This window comes from Haliotis rubra, unplaced genomic scaffold (assembly GCF_003918875.1).
Source record: "Haliotis rubra isolate DU_JTF1 unplaced genomic scaffold, ASM391887v1 Scf128, whole genome shotgun sequence".
Taxonomy (NCBI): Eukaryota; Metazoa; Mollusca; class Gastropoda; order Lepetellida; family Haliotidae; genus Haliotis; species Haliotis rubra.
This window is the reverse complement of record NW_025765203.1, coordinates 669,677-692,829: the sequence shown is the minus strand read 5'-3', so window position 1 is coordinate 692,829 and position 23,153 is coordinate 669,677. Positions and strand designations below refer to the sequence as shown.

Sequence of the window (23,153 nt, the reverse complement as noted above, 5' to 3'; positions counted from 1 at the left end):
GTCCATTTCTACAAGGTCTAGGAGTCCCATGCCATGCATGAACTTGTGATACAATTGCCGAACACTGGCACAGAATGCACCGTGGGGTGGGGGTATAATCTGACCACTAGCTGGTACTGGCACAGACTCACTACAAAGCAGCTGTGTATGTATGTGGGGGACAGACATATGAAGTACTGAATGTCGCTGCTGACTGAAGGTAAGACTCCAGACATGGAATACTCATCTACAAAGCAGCTGTGTATGTATGTGGGGGACAGACATATGAAGTACTGAATGTTGCTGCTGACTGAAGGTAAGTCTCCAGACATGGAATACTCATCAACAAAGCAGCTGTGTATGTATGTGGGGGACAGACATATGAAGTACTGAATGTTGCTGCTGACTGAAGGTAAGACTCCAGACATGGAATACTCATCTACAAAGCAGCTGTGTATGTATGTGGGGGACAGACATATGAAGTACTGAATGTTGCTGCTGACTGAAGGTAAGACTCCAGACATGGAATACTCATCTACAAAGCAGCTGTGTATGTATGTGGGGGACAGACATATGAAGTACTGAATGTTGCTGCTGACTGAAGGTAAGTCTCCAGACATGGAATACTCATCAACAAAGCAGCTGTGTATGTATCTGGGGGACAGACATATGAAGTACTGAATGTTGCTGCTGACTGAAGGTAAGACTCCAGACATGGAATACTCATCTACAAAGCAGCTGTGTATGTATGTGTGGGACAGACATATGAAGTACTGAATGTTGCTGCTGACTGAAGGTAAGACTCCAGACATGGAATACTCATCTACAAAGCAGCTGTGTATGTATGTGGGGGACAGACATATGAAGTACTGAATGTTGCTGCTGACTGAAGGTAAGACTCCAGACATGGAATACTCATCTACAAAGCAGCTGTGTATGTATGTGGGGGACAGACATATGAAGTACTGAATGTTGCTGCTGACTGAAGGTAAGTCTCCAGACATGGAATACTCATCTACAAATTCACACAAAAACTGTGCCATAAGCATATCCTGCTCGCCTATTTCACAATCAGCACATAGCAACACATATTTTCACATTCTGTACACCATGTTCAAGAGGTGAGGTGAAATTGGGTTTGTTGTACCCATGTAATGCCGCTTCTTGTACTAGCCCAGACTGAAGCTGGTTTTATAGTGGACCAACAACCATGCCATATGAATTTACTCGACACATTTTGGTATGACCAGTCCTTGTTGTACCCATTAATCGAAGCGCCAGGCAGGGACCAACAAGTACCTTCCGCTTTTTCCATGGCGGTCGGGGGCTCTAACCGACTTACTCTCCAGGCGGACGAGGAGGCGCCACCATGTTCAAGAAGTCATGACAGAAATAACAAGCATTGTCACTGAGGCCGCAAATTATCAAATCAAACTTAAAAAGTAACAAGAAGATAAAGTCATCAATATCCCCCGCAACGGCAAAATACTCTTTATGAATGTGTCTACTAGTTATGATATGTCAAATGTTTTGGAGTGTATACAGCAAAGTGGAAGGAGAGTATTGAAAGGTTTTTAAGATCTGCTCCAGAAAGGAGCACTACCATCAAATTAAGTTGAAGCGTAACTTGTTGCCATGGAAATGCAACAAGATGACATCCTCATAGTCACAGCCTAAGTCATGATTCCATGGAAACCACAAAAAATAAAATTCATATCTGAGTCTAACCCCCAAAAGGCACATCTAGGTATCATGCTTGATATGAGTACCAAGTTTGATGAAGCTAGCATGTATAATTTATGAGATCTGCTCCGGACAAGATGAAATACTCATAGCCACAGCCTAACTCACGTTTCCAAGGAAACCGCAAAAAATAAAATTCACATCTGGGGCTAAACCCCAAAAGGCAAAGCTAAGGATCATGCTTGACACATGTACCAAGTTTGATGAAGCTAGCATGTATAGTTTAGGAGATCTGCTCCGGACAAGATGACATCCTCATAGCCACAGCCTAAGTCATGTTTCCATGGAAACCGCAAAAAATAAAATTCACATCTGGGTCTAACCCCGAAAAGGCACATCTAGGGATCATGGTTGATATGTGTACAAAGTCTGGTTAAGCTATCACAAATAGTTTAGGAGATATTCTTCGGACGAAACTCGTTTCTATATCAACTTAACCAAACCTGAAGAGGTTTTCAATTCTTCGAAGAGAGTCGTCCTTGGGGTACATATTATGCATTTTCCACGCTGAAAATGTCCTGTGACAGTTGTATCAATGTTTTTTGAATAAAAAGATTGTACAATAAATAAACTTTTTTATTTATTATACGGACCCCACCTCGTGGAGTTACCTCCCGTTGAGCATGCGCACCAACTGGGTAATCACCTAGGCCCGTATCATCATTCCTTCTGCTGAATAAATCAGTGAACAGAATTGCGGGGAGTGGGGAGGCGGGAGGCCCTACCCCAAGGAAGACTCTCTTCGAAGAATTTAAAACCTCTTCAGGTTTGGTTAATTCTTCTTCATAGAGATCGTCCTTGGGGTACATATTATGCATAAACACAGACTCCCAAAGACCGGAGGCCAGGGAGGAGGGAATTCTGTCCAAGCACATACAAATAGCTATCGTTAATTGAAAAATGTAACAGACGCCATAACACTCACCTGTCACATGTCCCAGTTTTCGCTTCCGCGAGAGGCATTATGGGAGGGGAACTGACAGGGAGGATTGTACTCGAAGACGACCTCAAAGGTTCGCATAGGAACTCGCACATGGTGCGAAATGTAAACAAAGCCCCACATACCTTGTGTCGATTAGTGAGCACCGTACGGGGGAATGTCAAAAACACTCACAATCGACCTAAATACTCCGGAGAGGATCGAAATGAGGTTATTTAGCTCCCAATAGCGGATATGTCAATAAAACTCAGTATTGAACAGCAGTGTCAACAAAACCAATGCACCAAGACTCACTCGGTCAGGGTGGCAGGACACTGTCCACTGGAGAGAACAGAACGGCCAAAGCTCGCACGATTACGGGAATGCGTATCGAGCTGATAATGCCGAATAAACGTGCTAGGCGGCTCCAAATAGCGGCAGAGCAGATCTCTTCAATGGGGAGTGCCGATGCAAAAGCTTTTGATGCGGCTACTGCCCTGACCGAGTGAGCCTTCAACCCCTCAGGGGGAGGCTTGCCCTTAGCCTGATAAGCAGCACAGATACACGAAACTAGCCAGCGAGACAAAGTCTGCTTGCTCGCTGGCACACCAGCCTTCCCGCCACCGTAACAACAGAACAGCTGGGTACCCGTACGGATCCCCTGCGTTCGTTTGATATAGACCTTGAGAGTCTTACGGACATCCAACGGGTGAGTGCTCGTTGCAGAGGTCCACGATGTAGAAGGCTGGGTAAGAGTGGGAAGTTCGATAGGAGCTGTCACATGGAAAGCGTGATCGACCTTCAGGCGGTACGTATCCGGGAGGCGAATACTGACACGATCAGTGTGAAACACAGTCAGCGCCTGGTCGGACGACATAGCATGACCGCCACCAGAAAAACAGCCTTCCAAGTTAACAACTGAATGGAAATAGCCGATAGGTGTGAGAAAGTGGGACCGGACAGCCAATCGAGCACAATTGACAAATCCCAAGGTGGGCTGGTTCGCCTGACAGCAGGTCGAACCCGATCCACGCCAGCTAAAAAGAGGTACGAGAGGGTGCTGCCCCAGAAGAGCACCATCGACAGGGGTGTGAAAGGTGGAAATAGCGGTGGAGTAGCCACGAATGGTCGAAGCCGCCAGGCCTTCTTCCAAACGGGCTTGCAAAAACTCCAATACTCGGACTAAATCCGCAGAAAAGGGATCTGCAATCCCCCTATCTGAACACCAGCGCGCATAGCGGGACCACCTATCCTCATACTGAATGTTTGTCGAATCCGCTACCGAAGCCAGAATTGTGTCTGCAACTGCTGCAGGAATTCCGCGTGCCTCGAGGCTAGACCTGACAGAGGCCAAGCCACCCACTGAATCCTTGGATTGGGGTGGGGCGCTCCGTTCTGAGTGAGAATGTCCGGTCGTAAAGGTAATAGAACAGGAGGCTGAGCCAGAAACCTGAGAATTACCGGAAACCAGCTCTGTGACGGCCAAAGCGGTGCCAGTAGCACAAGCAGCCGAGCTGGCTGGGTGGACAGCTGTGAAAGGACACGGGGAATGAGTGGTAACGGCGGGAACGCCCAGAGCACTTTGCCCGTCCAATCCAGCATGAAGGCGTCGGCAGCCAACGCCCTGGGGTCCGGTATTCGAGAGCAGAACACGGGTGTCTGATTCGTCCCGCCGGACGCAAACAGATCCACCTGGAACGACCCGTGCAACTGGGAGATAACTCCGAATATCTGCCGGGCCAGGATCCGGCGAGAGAGAGCGTCTGCTCGCACGTTCTCCAGCCCCAGGAGATAAACAGGGAGTACCTGACAATCGCACTGGTCGCACCAGAGGAGAAAGTCCCATGTCTCCCGGAGGAGCGCTCGGGACACCGTGCCGCCTTGCTTCAGGATGTACGACATGGCCGTCTGGTTGTCCAACTGAAGACGAACCACCTGTCCCTGGACATGCTCTTGGAAGCGCTCGAAAACCAACCGCACAGCTCTCAGTTCCAACACGTTGATGTGAAGGTGGGCTTCGGCTTCGGACCGGAGTCCGGACGCCGACAGACTGCCCAGAACACCCCCCCAGCCCGTGAGGGACGCATCGGTCTGAACTGTAAGAGCTGGCGTCGGGATTTCCAAGGGGATCCCCCTGGTGAGATTCCCGACATTGGTCCACCACTGAAGGTGAGGTGTCAACCACCCGGGGACTGTGAGACTCCGCTCCAGGTCTTCCGAGTGAGCCCACAGACTCGCCAAAGCTTGCTGTATAGGGCGCATCCTCAACCGCGCCCGCCACACTACAGAGATCGTCGCCGCCATATGGCCCAGTAGACGGAGCCAAGTCCGTGCTGGTGCCTGGGGCTGGGAGAGGAACGAAGACACCATCTCCCGTACTCTGGTGACCGGTCGGGCGACAGGAAACAAGATCCTTGTGTGTTTGGAACCTCGAGAAAAACCAAGTCCTGGGTGGGTACCAGGTCGGATTTCTTGAGGTTGATGATCCACCCCAGTCGAACTAGAATGTCTATCACCTTGTGAGTAGAATCTAGGCTCGCTGGCTGTGTCAGTGCACCGAGCAACCAGTCGTCGACGCCTTCCTTGCGAGCGAGCGAGGGTAGCCGGGACTAACATGAGCTTGGTGAACACCCTTGGGGCAGTCGATATGCCGAAGGGGAGCACCGTGAATTGGTAACACATCCCGTCGTAAGAGAACCGAAGGTACTGCTTGAACGATGGATGTATGGGCACATGCAGATATGCATCCTTGAGGTCGATTGACGTGAGCCAATCGCAGGGCTGAACAGATGAGATCACCGAGCGCAGTGTCTCCATCTTGAAGGATGGTACTTCGAGCATGCGATTCAACCCCTTGAGGTTGAGAATGGGACGGAACCCGCCGTCTTTCTTCGGAACGAGGAAGTACGTGGAGTAAAATCCCGCCTGTTCCTCGTCCGGTGGTATGCGCTCGATTGCGGACTTGTCCAGCAAAGCCTGGACTTCGTCGCGCAATATGTCCGCCCTTGCCTGACATGGCAGCACCGGAGTGCGGCGTATGCCGGTGAAGTCGGGCGGGCCTCGCTTCCACAGTGGTAAATGGCCGACACTGACGTTGGACAGCACCCAAGTGTTGTTTGTAGCCTTCTCCCCTCCGGCAGGAATAGAGAGGCTGACCTCCCACTGGGACGTTGGGTAAGAGCGCGTGCATGGTCCCGAGTAGCGGAGCTGACTGGGAATGACACACGGCTGGGTCTACAGCCTGATGGGTTAACGGGAGGTCGGGGCAGACCTCCCGCGCCCGCGAAAAGGCTGGGAGCTAGTCGAAGAGGACTGCTCTTTGCCCTTACCCTTGGCGGACCCGGTTCCTCCACCTACCTGCCAAGCGGCGAAGCCAGCCAGCGGACTTCGGTGTAGGCTGCACCCGGCGGAGGAAGGTGGAGCGGAGCTGAGCGGGCGAAGCCAGCGCTGGTGCTCCAACAAGGCCTTAGAGTCCTTGAAGGAGGTAGCTGCAGCGGCAGCCTCCCGTATGACCTGCTGGGCCCCAGGAAACAGCGTCGCTCCCAGACGGTAGGGAAGGGCCAGCAAGGTCTGCTGTGTAGCTGCCGAGTACCGAGACGTCAACAGCCACAGCTTGCGCATCCCCATGACTGTGCACATCACCGTCGACGCAGCTGACCGCAAGGAGTCGCGAGCGAGGTGTGCCTGAACTCCGGAGAACTGACGGAGTAGCACGACATGCGGAGAAACGTCTCCAGCATGCCCCTCCGCCTCCAGGGCCGACCTCTGGATCGAGGAGAGGTAGGCCTCATGGACCACAACCCGCACCTGCTGCATAGCGTTCCGGTAGACCTCCTCGTAGGTCCGATACGCATGCCGCAGGGGGGCGCCCGCGAGGGCAAACGGTGGTGGTAAACGCCCTTGCCGAGCAGCCGGAGCTGCTCCGGAGGAAGCCGAGCCTCCCCCCAAGGCGACCGAAGTAAACACGCACTCATCCACCATTGGAACAGCGAACAGGGAATCCTCCCCCAGCTGGTACCTCCGGACAAGCTCAGGCAAGTCGAAACGGAGGCGAGACCCAGACAGGAGGGGAATGACCACGTCCTGGACCAACGACGGAAGAATACGGAGCAGCGTCTGCGTAGGCTGCCGAGGGGCAAACGCCTCGCCTGACAGGCGGAACTCAGACGAGTCCGAGCGGATGGCAGGCACCGCGGCCTGGGGTAGGAACTCGGCAATGCGTTGCCGGACCTCCCGCAAAGCCTGACGAAAAACGGAAGGCACCCTCCTGCTCCTCAACCTCCCCAGTATCCATGGACTCGGCACCCGAGCCCGAGTCAGAGGCTGGGTCTCCTCGCGAAGAGGACCCGAACCCCGACACGGTGGGCGGTCTAGCACCAGGCACAGAAGAGAGGGAGGAGCAGACAGAGAGCCCCGCATCAGCACCTGCCATCTCGCACAGACCCTGGTCCCGAGACGCTGGAGGCAGACCAGGCAGAACTGGTGCCTCCGCTCTCATGGGGCGGGACGGCGCAGGGACCGGAACCCCAGGAATACTCAACGGACCCTGCGCCAACTCCGAGAGGGGGACTGGGAGCGAACCCTCCCCCTCCGGGGCAGCCGCGGCGTCCGGATCCGAAGCCAGAGGCAACGGATCTACAGACGCCTCAAGGCCGAGGGATCGAGCCGGGCTCGGCGATCCCACCCCCAGACTCTCCGCCCCCCGCGCAGAGTGGGCGAGGAACTCCTGCCGGAGCCCTCCAACCGACTCATGAACGAGGGACTTCATCGAGTCCACGTGCTGCTGGAACAACTGAGTTATTAACGACCTTGACTAGGAGCGGGAGAAGGCGACTGGCTACGCGACTTTCTGCCCTTACTGTGAGGCTTTTTCGCTTTGGACGGGGGGACCTGGGTCAGTTCCCCACCCGCCTCACGCATCTCTCTATAAAAGAGAAAATCCGCCGCCCTTCTCTTCTGGGCCCGGGGGGAAAAGCCCATGCAAATCTCACAGGTTTCTGAGATATGATCCGTTTTCTCCAAACACACGATGCATTTATCGTGGCGGTCGGCCCTGGGTATGCTTTGCCCACAGACCGAACAGGAGGAAAGCGCCTGAAAGCAAACACGCACGCATGTAGCTAACAGCGGACCAGCAGCTAAGATACACGTAGAAAACATTGAAAAATACGTGAAGGCTACCACGGGAAGCAATAGTTGGTTGAATACGCAATATTACAACCACGTGGCACGCTAAACTTCCCGCCATGGCAGAGCAACATGTGCGTAAACCACGGGAAAGTGAGCGTAAAATAATTTAATACAAAGTCACAATTATGAAACAACCGACCGCGAAGCTTTACTGTTCCTTTCAAGGACAAAATAAAGACCATACATACAGGTGGTGTTGTCTCAGACATAGCTCTTTTGAGTTCTCTTGGAGAATACAGCGCTGCTCTACACATTAACACGTCTATACACGTGAGTGACAGCAGAAGGAATGATGATACCGGCCTAGGTGATTACCCAGTTGGTGCGCATGCGCAACGGGAGGTAACTCCACGAGGTGGGGGCCGTATAATAAATAAAAAAGTTTATTTATTGCACAATCTTTTTATTCAAAAAACATTGATACAACTGTCACAGGACATTTTCAGCGTGGAAAATGCATAATATGTACCCCAAGGACGATCTCTATGAAGAAGAATTCATTGTTGCGGGGAATAATAAATGTCAACAAAAACATGACCAGTCAGCCTCTCTTGATACCTTGCTCTGTAGTTGTTCAAACACACAATTGTTTTGTAACAACAAACACAGCTTAAGTCAAACTGATGAACCACAAAAACCAGAAACAAAAGAAAGACACCATTAGTGGCAATGGTGTTAAAATGGTAGTCTGTATGTCATCAGAATGTTAAAATGGTAGTCTGTATGTCATGAGTGTTAAAATGGTAGTCTGTATGTCATGAGTGTTAAAATGGTAGTCTGTATGTCATCAGAATGTTAAAATGGTAGTCTGTATGTCATCAGAATGTTAAAATTGTAGTCTGTATGTTATCAGAATGTTAAAATGGTAGTCTGTATGTCATCAGAATGTTAAAATGGTAGTCTGTATGTCATCAGAATGTTAAAATGGTAGTCTGTATGTCATGAGTGTTAAAATGGTAGTCTGTATGTCATGAGTGTTAAAATGGTAGTCTGTATGTCATCAGAATGTTAAAATGGTAGTATTTATGTCATCAGAATGTTAAAATGGTAGTCTGTATGTCATCAGAATGTTAAAATGGTAGTCTGTATGTCACCAGAATGTTAAAATGGTAGTCTGTTTGTCATCAGAATGTTAAAATGGTAGTCTGTATATCATCAGAATGTTAAAATGGTAGTCTGTAAAATGGTAGTCATCAGAATGTTAAAATGGTGTCTGTATGTCATCACAATGTTAAAATGGTAGTCTGTATGTCATCAGAATGTTAAAATGGTAGTCTGTAGTCTGTCATCAGAATGTTAAAATGGTAGTCTGTATGTCTGTTAAAAAATAGTCTGTATGTCATCAGAATGTTGTCAGAATGTTAAAATGGTAGTCTGTCATCAGAATGTTAAAATGGTAGTCTGTATGTCAGAATGTTAAAATGGTAGTCTGTATGTCATCAGAATGTTAAAATGGTAGTCTGTATGTCATCAGAATGTTAAAATGGTAGTCTGTATATCATCAGAATGTTAAAATGGTAGTCTGTATGTCATCAGAATGTTAAAATGGTAGTCTGTATGTCATCAGAATGTTAAAATGGTTGTCTGTATGTCATCAGAATGTTAAAATGGTAGTCTGTATGTCATCACAATGTTAAAAAGAACAGCATCTGGACATCATATGTTAGTTTACCTGTTTCTTCCCGATGGAGTCGAAGCCAGTGATCTTGTTGCCCTTGCTATCGACCAGACTACCATGTGACTCGCATGTTATCACCTCGTACATCTTCTTGTGGAGGGGTAACAGGAGTCGGAGTGAGTCCGTGCAGTCGGTGTGCTTGTCTGCTATCTCTCTCTGTCAACACAACAATGGGAAACAGAGAGGGTCATTGGAATGCTGCTGCAGTGAGCAATATTCAAACTATATCACAATGAACTGTGATAATCTGACAAACCAGTGGTTGAAAGCATGAGCAGTGATCCCCACTGTCAGGGCAGGATAATACTAATAATAGCAATTACAAGTGAACCGATCTTGAGATATCTTGCTGACAATCTTAACATACTGAAATTTTCAAAGTGCCAGTGTGACCTTGACAATTACGTGAAGGTCACCAAAATCGATTGGGCCCTGCGCCTTGTCGCTGTGACCTTGAAAATTACGTGAAGGTCACCAAAATCCCCATGATGATCCCCTGCACATTCCCTAGATGAAGCTTGGTGTTGAATATGAAGAAAATCCAGTGAACGGTTCTTGAGATATCTTGCTGACACAGGTAAAACATTACAGTCCCCTTGTGACCCTGAAATGAAGGTCATGGTCACCAAACCTGACTGGGACCTTTTGCATACTGTGATGAACCTAGGTACCAAGTATGAAAAGAATCTACTCAACAGTTCTTAAGATATTCCACTATATCCCCCGTCTCGAGCTAAACACATGTCGGGGGATAATAATGCATGGTACCTCATCACCACACAAGAGCATGGTGAGCGTGCTACATTATTATTATACTGGCCAGTCTGTGGACACTCATATTTATATTCTCCACTCCCTGAGGAGTATACATCTCCAGCTGGAAGTGAGACAGCCAGTTTGTCTAATCACCCATCCTTTCATCCAGTCATCATTAGTGTACACTTACAACAGGCATGAAGTACTCCTGGACTTTCCTGCATAAAATCCCAACAAGGGCCAAAACATCACAAATACTGCTGTATCTATGAACTCCACAGAGCAACTTCCTACTCTAATACTAAGATATTATGGGTTTGACAAAGCACCTAGAATACATAATCTTATTATTTCCCACAAACTGACTTGGCCATCAGTTACGTTGGTTACGAACAAGTCTATCACAAAGTATTCACAGAAGTGAAAAATATGTATGCAATGTTTCAATTAGCTATATAATACAGTCAAATCCCGATGAGTCGAATGCCGGTGTCTCGAATATTATGCATAACTCGAAGTACCTGTCGGTTCCGACCATTCCCTGTTATAGTTGTCATCATTTGAATACCGGTTACACGAATTCATCTCATAAATACACACGATGACTCGAGAAGGAAATTTGGTCCCATGAGATTCAAACAACAGCAATCTTGTATACATAAGCCGAAGTCAGTGAATGAGAAGCTGATTGGTGTAGCAAACTGATCCAAATAACAAACCAGCGCGGCTCTCACCTTTCCACCATTGATGGGTGAGTTCAAAAGGAAGATTAGTGATTTTTACGGAAATCACTGTCTGTGCTAATCAGACTGGAACTGATAAGGTGTCCCTATTAGTGATATGGAAATCATTAGATAAACACATGCTTAGGAGGAAGAATAAGGACTGGATCATCTTTTTTTCTACCCTCATAGACATACCTATGTCTCGAATACATCGATAAGTCGAAGTTATTACTTGGTCCCCAGCGATTCGACTCATCGGGATTTGACTGTAATTTGCAAAATGATAAGAAGAATGTACTTGCAGCCCACCAAGCATCAACTTCTGTTATGATAGTGGTGATCAATACATGTGACATGTCTGTTGTAGGCTCACCCTGAGTTTCTTGGTGAGGATGTTGTATGTCTTGGTGTTGTCGTCAGCCTTGTCGGAGCCATCTGGCAGCAGCGTTCCGTGTATCAACACAGACAACATGTCGATAATCGTCATGAACAACTCACTGTAATCAACATGGTAAAATGGACATAATAATTTGGTACAGATTGTGAGAATTCAGTAAATACATGTGCTCCTTAACAATGTCACACACACAGCTATGTGTAATGGCTTTACAACAGGCCTCCATCAAGACACAAAGGAAGAAACTGAGTGTCAGATTTGTTCCAATTATATCAGCTACATTTGTCAGGATACTGTGAAATACTGAAAGTCCTAAGGTGATGCAAGCAGCTTCAGCAAAATCCCCGAGCACACATGGTGCTGATAAATCTAGAAACATTCAGGCTGAACCAAGACCTCAACAGATTTGATGCCACATCTAAACCACATTGAAATGCTTCATATGATTAGGCCAGGAGAGCCCCTGGAGTGACAGATCACATTTAGTATTGAAGCAGCTCACCTCTGTGTATAGTATCCGGTGAATGGGTTTGTTCTTAATGACTTACTTGTTGGTTTGTATGTCGACCACATCATGACTGATGAGCTGCACCAACAACATGGCCCAGTCGGTGGTGTTGGTGTTGTTGCGCTGGATGGTGTCAAACATCCCCCCGACCTACAAACAAACATCACAGCTGGAGAAATCGACTACATACATGTCCTACACCTGGAAATACTGAAAGTTGGATTGAAAGAAAACGCTGTATATTAGCATGAGAGTTTTACTTCAAATCCAGCAGACTTAGCTTGAAATATAATGCTAAAAGGGTCAAACTGGTGAATAAAGAGCATGAACAGGTGAATACATAATAATCTTTCTTCTATAACCTATGTACAATTTGATTTAAAATTTGAATTACATCACAATAGTCAAATTTTTATGCAATTGCAATTGCTATATCTTCGCAATATGGGTGTCATTAGGAGTCAATAGAAAAGCCTAAGTTAAGACCAGTGATCATAAATAAGTCCCTCCTTGTAGAAACGCCAGACCATGAAGAGTAATCAAGTCTCACCAATAATGGTCGACTGTACACAAACACAGCTGAGACAACAGTTCTCTTCAATACTTGAGGAAAAAGCCTCAAAGTAATGAAAAGCATGAGTTACTGTGTACTCCTCAGAAGAGTAAAGCACCTGACCAACACTCACCAGTGAGAGACGCAGCTGAAGAGATTCATGGATATTCTGTCGGATTTTTGTTTCATCTGGGTATTTGTCCTGAAAACAAGGAACACATGTAGTTCACATAAAACCTGTATGGACTAGCAATTAAGTTGCTATCTATTCACATCTGTGTGCTTTCTGTAGGTTGCCAATCAACACAAATGATAAATGTTTGATCTCATTCATGAACACTTGACAGTTTAAATTGTCAAGCTGTGGTTGATAGACCCGTGAAGATCCGGGTTAGAATTGGTCTACAGCAACCCTTTCTTGTCATAAGAGGTGACAATCCTAGGGATCTATTCTACCACAGACTCCAACACAGGGCTATCATCACATCTCACAGAACCTACCAGTAGTTCCCTTGTGTTGTTGATGAACTTCTCCAGCTGACTGTGTAGGGAGTTGAGGAGCCCCTCTCGCTGCTCGTCCTGACCCTTCAAACATGTGAGCACCAGAGACAGGAAGGGCTGATGTCCGAGCAGGGACTTGCTGCAACACATTAAACAACATTAGTCGTTCATCTCCAGCCAATAGGATACTACATCAAATCAGGTCATGGTCACATATAACTAACCCTAAAGGTCCTCCTTATGTCATTAATGCACTCAGAATATTGTTATCACCAAGTGTATGTATTTCTGGTGAAGTAATGGGTCAATGAACCATCCTCTGTTCAGGGGATTTTAAGGGATTCAAAGATTTTGTCCATCCAAAACAATTCGTAAAAGCGTTTTATCTGTATTAAGTAGTCATCTTAAGCCAATGTCCAGAGGTTACACACATATGAGGTCAACTCAGATAAAGAAATCCAATAATATATGTCACACCTGGTTTAGTCTATAACCTACCTCTTCTGGTTCTTCTCTTTGTCCATCTTACTTTTCATGGTGACAAAGTCGTTGCCGCTCTCTAGTACCTGTCCTGCCAACTTGAGTACTCTCCCCTGGATTGTGTTGGGCAGCTTTGAGATGAGAGGAGCCACAAGCCAGACACTGTCCTTGTCAACCTCAAGTCTGAAAGGTCATAAGATTATATTGAAGTTGATTCAAGGTCAAGGTCAACTCATTGGTAACATTGGTTTGCTATTGATCACCATAACTTTACAATGTTCAACTGGATCAGATGATGCACAACAAAAGTGAAAAGTCTCAAATTTATATCTGCTTGTATTTCATCATGTTGTCTGATATGATAAGAATGGACATTGCCTGTGAACCTCTTAAAACAAGACATCTTGATTGATTGAGTGAACGTCATTGTAGCAATGTTCTAGGTGTACATGGTTGAGATGGATTCCAAGAATGAGCTTGTTCCAGAAGCGGGGACTATCAGAGTACTAAGAGAACATTTTACCAGGAGACTACATTCTATAGCCCTTTGTCACAATACATGGACAAACGGACAAGACATTATTCTGAGAAGCATGTATGATTACTTGTTGGTTTCTTGTGGGGACGCCGATCCTGCAGAAGACTTGCTGTACTCGGTCTGCTGGTGGAACAGGTCTATCGTACCCTTGGCTATGTTGTCCAGGATGTTGTTGGTCTCCTGGAGATCATAACATGAGAGTCAGTCATATGTTATGAGTCAGATACAATGTGAAAGACAGTAAAAACACCAGAATCAGGTATGATAGGAACTCAGTCATGTCATGGGAGTAAGTTATAACACTGGAGTCAGTCAGGTCATGGAGTCAGATGTGAAGTCAGTTATAACATGAGTCAGTCATATCATGGAGTCAGATGTGAAGTCAGTTATAACATATGAGTCAGTCATATCATGGAGTCAGATGTGAAGTCAGTTATAACATATGAGTCAGTCATATCATGGAGTCAGATGTGAAGTCAGTTATAACATATGAGTCACTCATATCATGGAGTTAGATGTCAAGTCAGTTATAACATATGAGTCACTCATATCATGGAGTTAGATGTGAAGTCAGTTATAACATGAGTCAGTCATATCATGGAGTTAGATGTGAAGTCAGTTATAACATATTCATATCATGGAATGATGAGTCAGTTATAACATATGAGTCAGTCATATCATGGAGTTAGATGTGAAGTCAGAAGTCAGTTATAACATATGAGTCAGTTATCATATCATGGAGTTAGATGTGAAGTCAGTTATAACATATGAGTCACTCATATCATGGAGTCAGATGTGAAGTCAGTTATAACATATGAGTCACTCATATCATGGAGTTAGATGTGAAGTCAGTTATAACATATGAGTCACTCATATCATGGAGTTAAGTCACCATATCATGTGAAGTCAGTTATAACATATGAGTCACTCATATCATGGAGTTAGATGTGAAGTCAGTTATAACATATGAGTCACTCATATCATGGAGTTAGATGTGAAGTCAGTTATAACATATGAGTCACTCATATCATGGAGTTAGATGTGAAGTCAGTTATAACATATGAGTCACTCATATCATGGAGTTAGATGTGAACTCAGTTATAACATATATGAGTCAGTCATATCATGGAGTTAGATGTGAAGTCAGTTATAACATATATGAGTCACTCATATCATGGAGTTAGATGTGAACTCAGTTATAACATATGAGTCATCTGCATAAAGTTTGCAGTTAGTGGAAAAATTCATCTTCGATGTAACCACATAGATGAATAACATATAGTGACTGCTTTAAGTGAGTCTAAACTTTTGATGGGTAGTATATTTTCTCCTGTTCATTAGCTGGTAGTATCCAAGTTACTTACAGTTTGCGTTGTGGCCTGTTTGAACATGAGCTGCACCTCCAGCCAGGACACACGCAGCGACCACTGGTCAAGTGTCTGCAACATGGACATCATCATCATCATCATCATCATCATCATCATGCTACTCAATTATTGGTCATACACAACCAACTAAGTGTAGGGCCTTTATGAGTCTCACTAAACATAGGCACAATATCAGCCAGGCATGCTTCAAACAGATTTGTTAGGACATTCTTACTGGTTCACAAATACACATTCTTTTCAAGATACTTAGACCTTTTCAAGATGGATTCCAAAGGAAGGCCATTTGTCAGATGATTCTAATTCTATGCGTTTTGAAAGCAGATTCCAATTCACAGCCTTTTCAAGCTTGTGCAAACCTTGTTACTATCAGTTTTTCATTTGCTTCCATTTTATCAAACAATACCTAACTGAATTAAAAAAGCAGGCCATTTGGCATTTATACTAGTGGTACCCTGCCTGGTTGTGAGAATTAATATTGTTGTATATTTTATTACAAAATGTTGTTACCCACCTCCAGGATCCGGAGGATGACCTGCTTGTTGTCTGGCTCACTGCCCTCCACCTGGTTCGGGACACCCTTGGGGTAGCAGATCATCTGGAGAAGCTGCTGGGCCTGGGGGATAGAGCACAGTGTCAGACAGAAGCGGCATAGTTTAATGTCCACAGACACCATAGCTGGGCTACCAGATCATCTGGAGAAGCTGCTGGGCCTGGGGGATAGAGCACAGTGTCAGAGAGAACCGGCATAGTTTAATGTCCACAGACACCATAGCTGGGCTACCAGATCATCTGGAGAAGCTGCTGGGCCTGGGGGTTAGAGCACAGTGTCAGACAGAACCGGCATAGTTTAGTGACCACAGACACCATAGCTGGGCTACCAGATAATCTGGAGAAGCTGCTGGGCCTGGGGGTTAGAGCACACTGTCAGACAGAACGGGCATAGTTTAGTGTCCACAGACACCCTAGCTGGGCTACAAGATGATCTGTAGAAAGCTCAGTACTTCTTTCACTGTCATGATATTCTTAAAGAGTATACTTCATTATGTTCACAAGACTCTGCTGTACCCTGCTCAGTCAATATAGGTTGCCACAGTTGGCTGATGATCCTGACTACATTACCAATTATGACGCTTCAATTGAACATCCCACAAATCCCACATGGAGTGTGCGGTTTTACCTGTTTGTTGCTGAGCATTGGGTCGATGAGAGTGTCTCCATCAAACAGGCGCTCTGGGTCTTTGAGGAACTTTTCCTGAACCCACGTCTGGTCACACATCTCCTTCAGGGCATGCTTTGAGAACTCACTCAGCCCAGCGCTCTCCATTCCCGTCTTTGTGCTCTTCGATGGGGCACTTCTCAAACAACATGGCTAAAGTTAATCTTTTTCTTCTAATTATAGGACTAGGATCCTATTGAGACATATAGCATGAAGATAATGAGTGAGTGACTTTAGTTTTACGCCACACTCAGCAATATTTCAGCTACATGGCGGCGGTCTGTAAATAATCGAGTCTGGACCAGACAATCCAGTGATCAACAGCATGAGCATCGATCTGCACAATTGGGAACCAATGACATGTGTCAACCAAGTCAGCGAGCCTGACCACCCGACCCCGTTGGTCGCCTCTTACGACAAGCATGGGTTACTGAAGATCAATATTGTAACCCGGACCTTCACGGGTCAGCATAAAGATAACAAAAGATCAGCACCCTGGATAGGACATCAAGGGGAGACCACTGCACAAAGCATGAAAACAAGGGGAGATCACTATACACAGCATGAAGGCAAGGGGAGATTACTGTACTCAGCAAGAAGACAAGAGGAGATCACTATACTCAGCATGAAGGCATGGGGAGATTACTGTACTCAGCAAGAAGACAAGGGGAGATCACTATACACAGCATGAAGGCAAGGGGAGATTACTGACAAGGGGAGTCAGCAAGAACTGTACTCAGCAAGAAGACAAGGGGAGATCACTATACTCAGCATGAAGGCATGGGGAGATTACTGTACTCAGCAAGAAGACAAGGGGAGATCACTATACACAGCATGAAGGCAAGGGGAGATTACTGTACTCAGCAAGAAGACAAGGGGAGATCACTATACTCAGCATGAAGGCATGGGGAGATTACTGTACTCAGCAAGAAGACAAGGAGGAGATCACTATACTCAGCATGAAGGCAAGGGAGATTACTGTACTCAGCAAGAAGACAAGGGAGATCATATACTCAGCATGGACAGGCATGGGGAGATTACTGTACTCAGCAAGAAGGGGGAGATCACTATACTCCAGCATGAAGGCATGGGGAGATTACTGCACTCAGCAAGAACACAAGAGGAGATCACTATACCTCAGCAGCATGAAGGCAAGGGGAGATTACTGTAGTCAGCAAGAAGACTAGGAGATCACTATACTCAGCATGAAGGCATGGGGAGATTACTGTACTCCACTATAGGGGAGATCAGCATGAAGGCATGGGGAGATTACTGTACTCAGCAAGAAGACAAGGGGAGATCACTATCACAGCATGAAGGCATGGGGAGATTACTGTACTCCAGCAAGAAGACAAGGGGAGCAACACAGCATGAAGGCAAGGGAGATTACTGTACTCAGCAAGAAGACAAGGGGAGATCACTATACACAGCATGAAGGCAAGGGGAGATTACTGTAGTCAGCAAGAAGACAAGGGGAGATCACTATACTCAGCATGAAGGCATGGGGAGATTACTGTACTCAGCAAGAAGACAAGAGGAGATCACTATACACTGCAAGGACAGAGTGATGACTGAACTAAGACTCACCCTAGGACCATGTCCATGTCAACATCATCATCCAGTCCTCGCAACAATGTCTGAATGATGTCATCCCCCTTGTCCTTGTGGTTGGAGTTGGATGCTGACTTAGATTTGGATTCATCATTACACGAATCACCTGTCGATGTATCACAGGTGTCACACTCAACTACATAAGATAAATCATCACATGATCATGCTGATAAGGGCACAAATTTTGTGTACATAATGGGAACATGCTATGACATGAACAGTTATCATTTACTTTTGTACAAGCTTTATCAATTTAGGTTGTGAATACTATAGAGCCCTTTTTGCCAATCAAGCAAATGTTTGACATCATACCACTGACACATGTCTCCCAGTTCACACACTGACGACTGATTCCTCATTTTCATCAACTCTTAATGCAAACATAAGGTATGAGGGATCTCTATGACCCTCAATGAACATGTGGAAAAATCAATCAGAGGCACTACAGCTAGGTGATCATTATCTATGGATGGCACTTACCCATCACAAGCATGGCCTTCAGTACGGCCATGACAGGACCGATGGTGATGCTGTCATGAGAGGCCTCCAGTAGATGCCGGTCACATGATGCCTTGATCATAGGCGGGTTACGTATCCCGCCCCCGTAGGTGGGCTGAGGCAGGACTAGATCGTGGGTCTTGAACAGCCTCAGGAGAAGGTGACAGGTGAGTCGTGCTCCTGGCTCTGCATCCTGATCCCCGCCAGCTGTAAGGGAAATCCAGTCAGAGCTGTAGCTGTCATTGTGTCTGATGTTACTGGGGTCTGATGTCATGTCACCAGTGTCTAATGTCATGTTACTGGTCATGTCATTTCACCGGTGTCTGATGTCATTTCACCAGTGTCTGATGTCATTTCACCAATCTAATGGCATGTCACCAGTGTCTGATGTCATGTCACCATTGTCTTATGTCATGTTACTGGTCATGTCATGTCACCGGTGTCTGATGTCATGTCACCAGTGTCTAATGTCATGTTACTGGTCATGTCATTTCACCAGTGTCTGATGTCATTTCACCAATCTAATGGCATGTCACCAGTGTCTGATGTCATGTCACCATTGTCTAATGTCATGTCACCAGTGTCTAATGTCATGTCAACCGTGTCTAATATCATGAAACTGGTGTCTGATGTCAGGTCACTAGTGTCTGATGTGATGTCACCAGTGTCTGATGTGATGTCACCAGTGTGTGATGTGATGTCACCAGTCTGATGTCATGTCCCAAGTGTCTAATGTCATGTCCCCAGTGTCTAATGTCATGTCACCCATGTCTAATATCATGAAACTGGTGTCTGATGTCAGGTCACCCGTGTCTAATGTCATGTCACTGGTGTGTGATGTCACGCCATTGGTGTCTGATGTGATGTCACCAGTGTCTTAATGTCATGTTCCTGGTGTCTGATGTCATATCACTGGTGTCTGATGACATGTCATTGGTGTTTGCAGTCATGTCATGTTGCTTGTGTCTGATGTCATGTCACTGGTGTCTGATGCTATGACAATGGTGTCTGGTATAATGCCTCTGGTGTTTTATGTCATATCACTGGTGTCAGATTTCATGTCATTGGTGTCTGATGTCATGTCATTGGTGACTGATGTCATGTCCCCAGTGTTGGATGTCATGTGACTGGTGTCTGATGTCATGTCATGTCATGAGGCTAATGTCATGTGACTGGTGTCTGATGTCACATCACCAGTGTCTGATGTAATGTGAATGGTGCCTGATGTCATGTGTCTGATGTCATGTCATTGGTGTCTGATTTCATGGGACTAGTGTCTGATGTCATGGGACTGGTGTCTGCTGTCATGGGACTGGTGTCTGATGTTATGTCACCAGTGTCTAATGTCATGTCATTGGTGTGTGATGTCATGTCATTGGTGTGTGATGTCATGTCATGTTGCTGGTGTCTGATGCCATGTCATTGGTGTCTGATGTCATGTCACTGGTGTCTGATATCATGTCACTGGTGTCTGATATCATGTTACTGGTGTCTGATGTCATTGGTGTCTGAAGTGATTACGTGGCTAATCTCATGTCACTGTTGTCTGATGCCATGTCATGTCACTGGTGTCTGATGTCATGTTACTAATGTCACCGTGGGAAATCTTACTGAAGATAGTTACAAGTATTTTAAACATAAATTGAATGTCTACCTGCTTAAGTCAAACAGTACGAATTTAAATGTGAACCAAAGAATTTATAGACCTACTTCATTATGCCTGCAAAATTACCAAAACAAATCATGACACAATACATGGAATTGATTCTGCTACCAAGAGAACCAAACTGGTCCAGTAGAGAGATCTAGGTTAACGAGGGCCTTATCTTCCTTCAGCTGGTGGGTCATTCATTACCTGAAGGGCAGGCAGCAAGGAGGGAAGGCAGTGCAACATGTATCACCAGGTCTTGCAGGGAGAAACACTGGCGGGCAATCAGGATAGCAGTGAACACGGCCAGGGAGTCATGTATCGACAGGTCACTCACCTACAACAGACAACAATATACTGGAGGATCACAATACAGACTAACTTACATCTACCATAGTAAAGTGGTACTTGGAGCCAAACTTACTAAATGTGCATGAGAAAATGTGCAATGAGAACCTGGTTCTTGGATTTGGAGCTTCACTCCCTAGTGACAGCCTGACAGAAACAACAACTTCAGGTTGTTCAGATGGCTTTTATTTCAGTTACAATGACAAACAGGTACTTCAGAGAAATGTTCAGTAAGCAGGCTTTTATCTGGGAGCGCAGTGACCTCTGACCTGTCTAGTTTTGTCCCACAAAACGTCTTCCTGACTTCGGTCTTTGCTTATCTTATAACCCCCCAAACATCTATGGAGCTCCTGAGTTCATTGTGTACGTACATCTATTTGAGCGAGGACATCTATGAAGGTTCTGAGGTCGTCCTCTACTTACATCTATTTGAGGGAGGACATCTATGAAGGTCCTGAGGTCGTCCTGTACTTACATCTATTTGTGTGAGGACATCTATGAAGGTCCTGAGGTCGTCCTCTACTTACATCTATTTGTGTGAGGACATCTATGAAGGTCCTGAGGTCGTCCTGTACTTACATCTATTTGATGGATGACATCTATGAAGGTCCTGAGGTCGTCCTGTACTTACATCTATTTGTGTGAGGACATCTATGAAGGTCCTGAGGTCGTCCTCTACTTACATCTATTTGTGTGAGGACATCTATGAAGGTCCTGAGGTCGTCCTGTACTTACATCTATTTGTGTGAGGACATCTATGAATCCACTACTGTGCATGGATGAACAACAGAGAGCCTTGAGAACTCCCAGCCACTCCGAGCTGAGGGGATTACACCGAGCTGTCAGCTCCGCACACAACAACGAGATCTCATTCAACCTGGAAACACAGTGAATATACAACTTAAACAGGTTTGATTACGACTGGCGGGTAGGATCACAGTGGAGTCGGACTAGCTGCATAGGAGGTAAAGGAGGCTGAGAAACATTAACTTCTATTTATTCGTTGATCCTACACTAACTGGGGGCAGGTTGAAGGACTCACCTCTCTGGGACCTGTGAGTTACAGATGTTGAGGGTGGCATTGCAGACGAAGCTGTATCTGTTGGGGGGATTCTCACTCAGCTGCTTCACCACCTGTGGGTCTGGCTGCGACCTGAAAACACACACGCCTTTAGACCCTGGGCCTGTAAAACCTACAGAAAAACACCCATACCTTCAAAAATATATACTATGTTCCTCCACATACTCCAAATGTTCCAAACACAGTTTCATAAATTAAAGCTTAACTTACAGTTTGTTTGCTGTCTGATGCTGAATCTGCAAAATTCCAGCCACATAACAGAGACCTGTAAATATCTGGTCTGGGAAACCAGCAATCCCATCAATGGTACTGTCTTCAAGTAAACAGCCAATCAGTACATAATACAGCCTACACCCTTTTACAAATCTGCATGCATTGATGAGCCTGTGCACTGACACTATGATGTTCAGATGTGTAGAGTATCTAGCAGTGTATGAAATAAGGCCCGTCCGACCACCCGAGACAGGCTAGATTTCTGACGGACGGTCTAAATTTACAGCTAGCCAGCCAGATGGTCTGGTAAATTTTTTTTTTTTAGATATTCCATACATCTGAGTAAATTCACCATATCTTGGTGTCTGGTCTAGTTAATGTAATTTTTAGACTAAAATAGATATTTTATACTTATCCTGACTCATGATAAATGCTTGTCTCCTTCTCCTTGCGAATGATAGTGGAACACTTGAAATCCCTTGAAGTTCCCTTCTAAAATGCAGACGTAAACTCACTACTCACCCAAGAGTTACCTCCCTTGCCCCTTTGGCGCCCTTACGGTCACCCGACCGACCATGCCTTGTCACTCTCTTCCGTATGTATGCCCGACACACGGATTTACAGGGAAATCCAGAGTGCCATAAGAGGGTAGGTTGGGAGGGCTGACCTCATGAGTCAGGATAAGTATAAAATATCAATTTTAGTTAGAAAATTACATATTTTTCCTTATCCTGACTCATGCTAAATGCTTGCAGAATCCGTCGGAATCGGTGGTGGGTCAGGCCACTTCTGGATTCTCTGGCTGTTGATTTACGTTCCCCATGGGAACTTATGACGGCACTGCTGATGATTCTGTTCTTTCACCTTCCTCTGATGAGTCTGGGGGGAACCACAACTTCCGAAACTTCTCCTGACATTTTCGTGTGGATTTTTAGATATACTAATGTTCCATTAGTTATCTATTGCAACTCCATCTCTTGATGCACGCATCAAGTGGAGATGCGACCCTTCTTCATGTAGGAGTATGTCCTATACAAGTACAGGGTCTATCACTCATGCTAGCCTGTCCTAGACATGTGCATGGACTTAAACCATTTGCTCTCCAGAGCATTGGTTTTCACAAGTCACGTGATAAAAAGGGTGAGATTTTTTCTCAGCGCCTTTGTGGAACCGTTAGTGGCCC

The 23,153-nt window shown here is 45.8% G+C and overlaps 1 protein-coding gene across 1 annotated transcript in view; it reads right to left on the bottom strand.

Moving 5' to 3' along the window:
- Window positions 1-23,153, bottom strand: part of LOC124266756 (mediator of RNA polymerase II transcription subunit 12-like protein) — a 69,996-nt gene that overhangs the window by 8,849 nt on the left and 37,994 nt on the right. Inside the window, 15 exon segments of the mRNA XM_046701542.1 lie at window positions 9,504-9,665; window positions 11,364-11,487; window positions 11,936-12,045; window positions 12,582-12,650; window positions 12,950-13,088; window positions 13,448-13,612; window positions 14,035-14,147; window positions 15,332-15,406; window positions 15,867-15,968; window positions 16,533-16,707; window positions 18,159-18,318; window positions 18,663-18,887; window positions 20,536-20,665; window positions 21,412-21,553; window positions 21,719-21,829. Of these exon segments, the coding sequence (XP_046557498.1) occupies window positions 9,504-9,665; window positions 11,364-11,487; window positions 11,936-12,045; window positions 12,582-12,650; window positions 12,950-13,088; window positions 13,448-13,612; window positions 14,035-14,147; window positions 15,332-15,406; window positions 15,867-15,968; window positions 16,533-16,707; window positions 18,159-18,318; window positions 18,663-18,887; window positions 20,536-20,665; window positions 21,412-21,553; window positions 21,719-21,829 (2,002 nt within the window).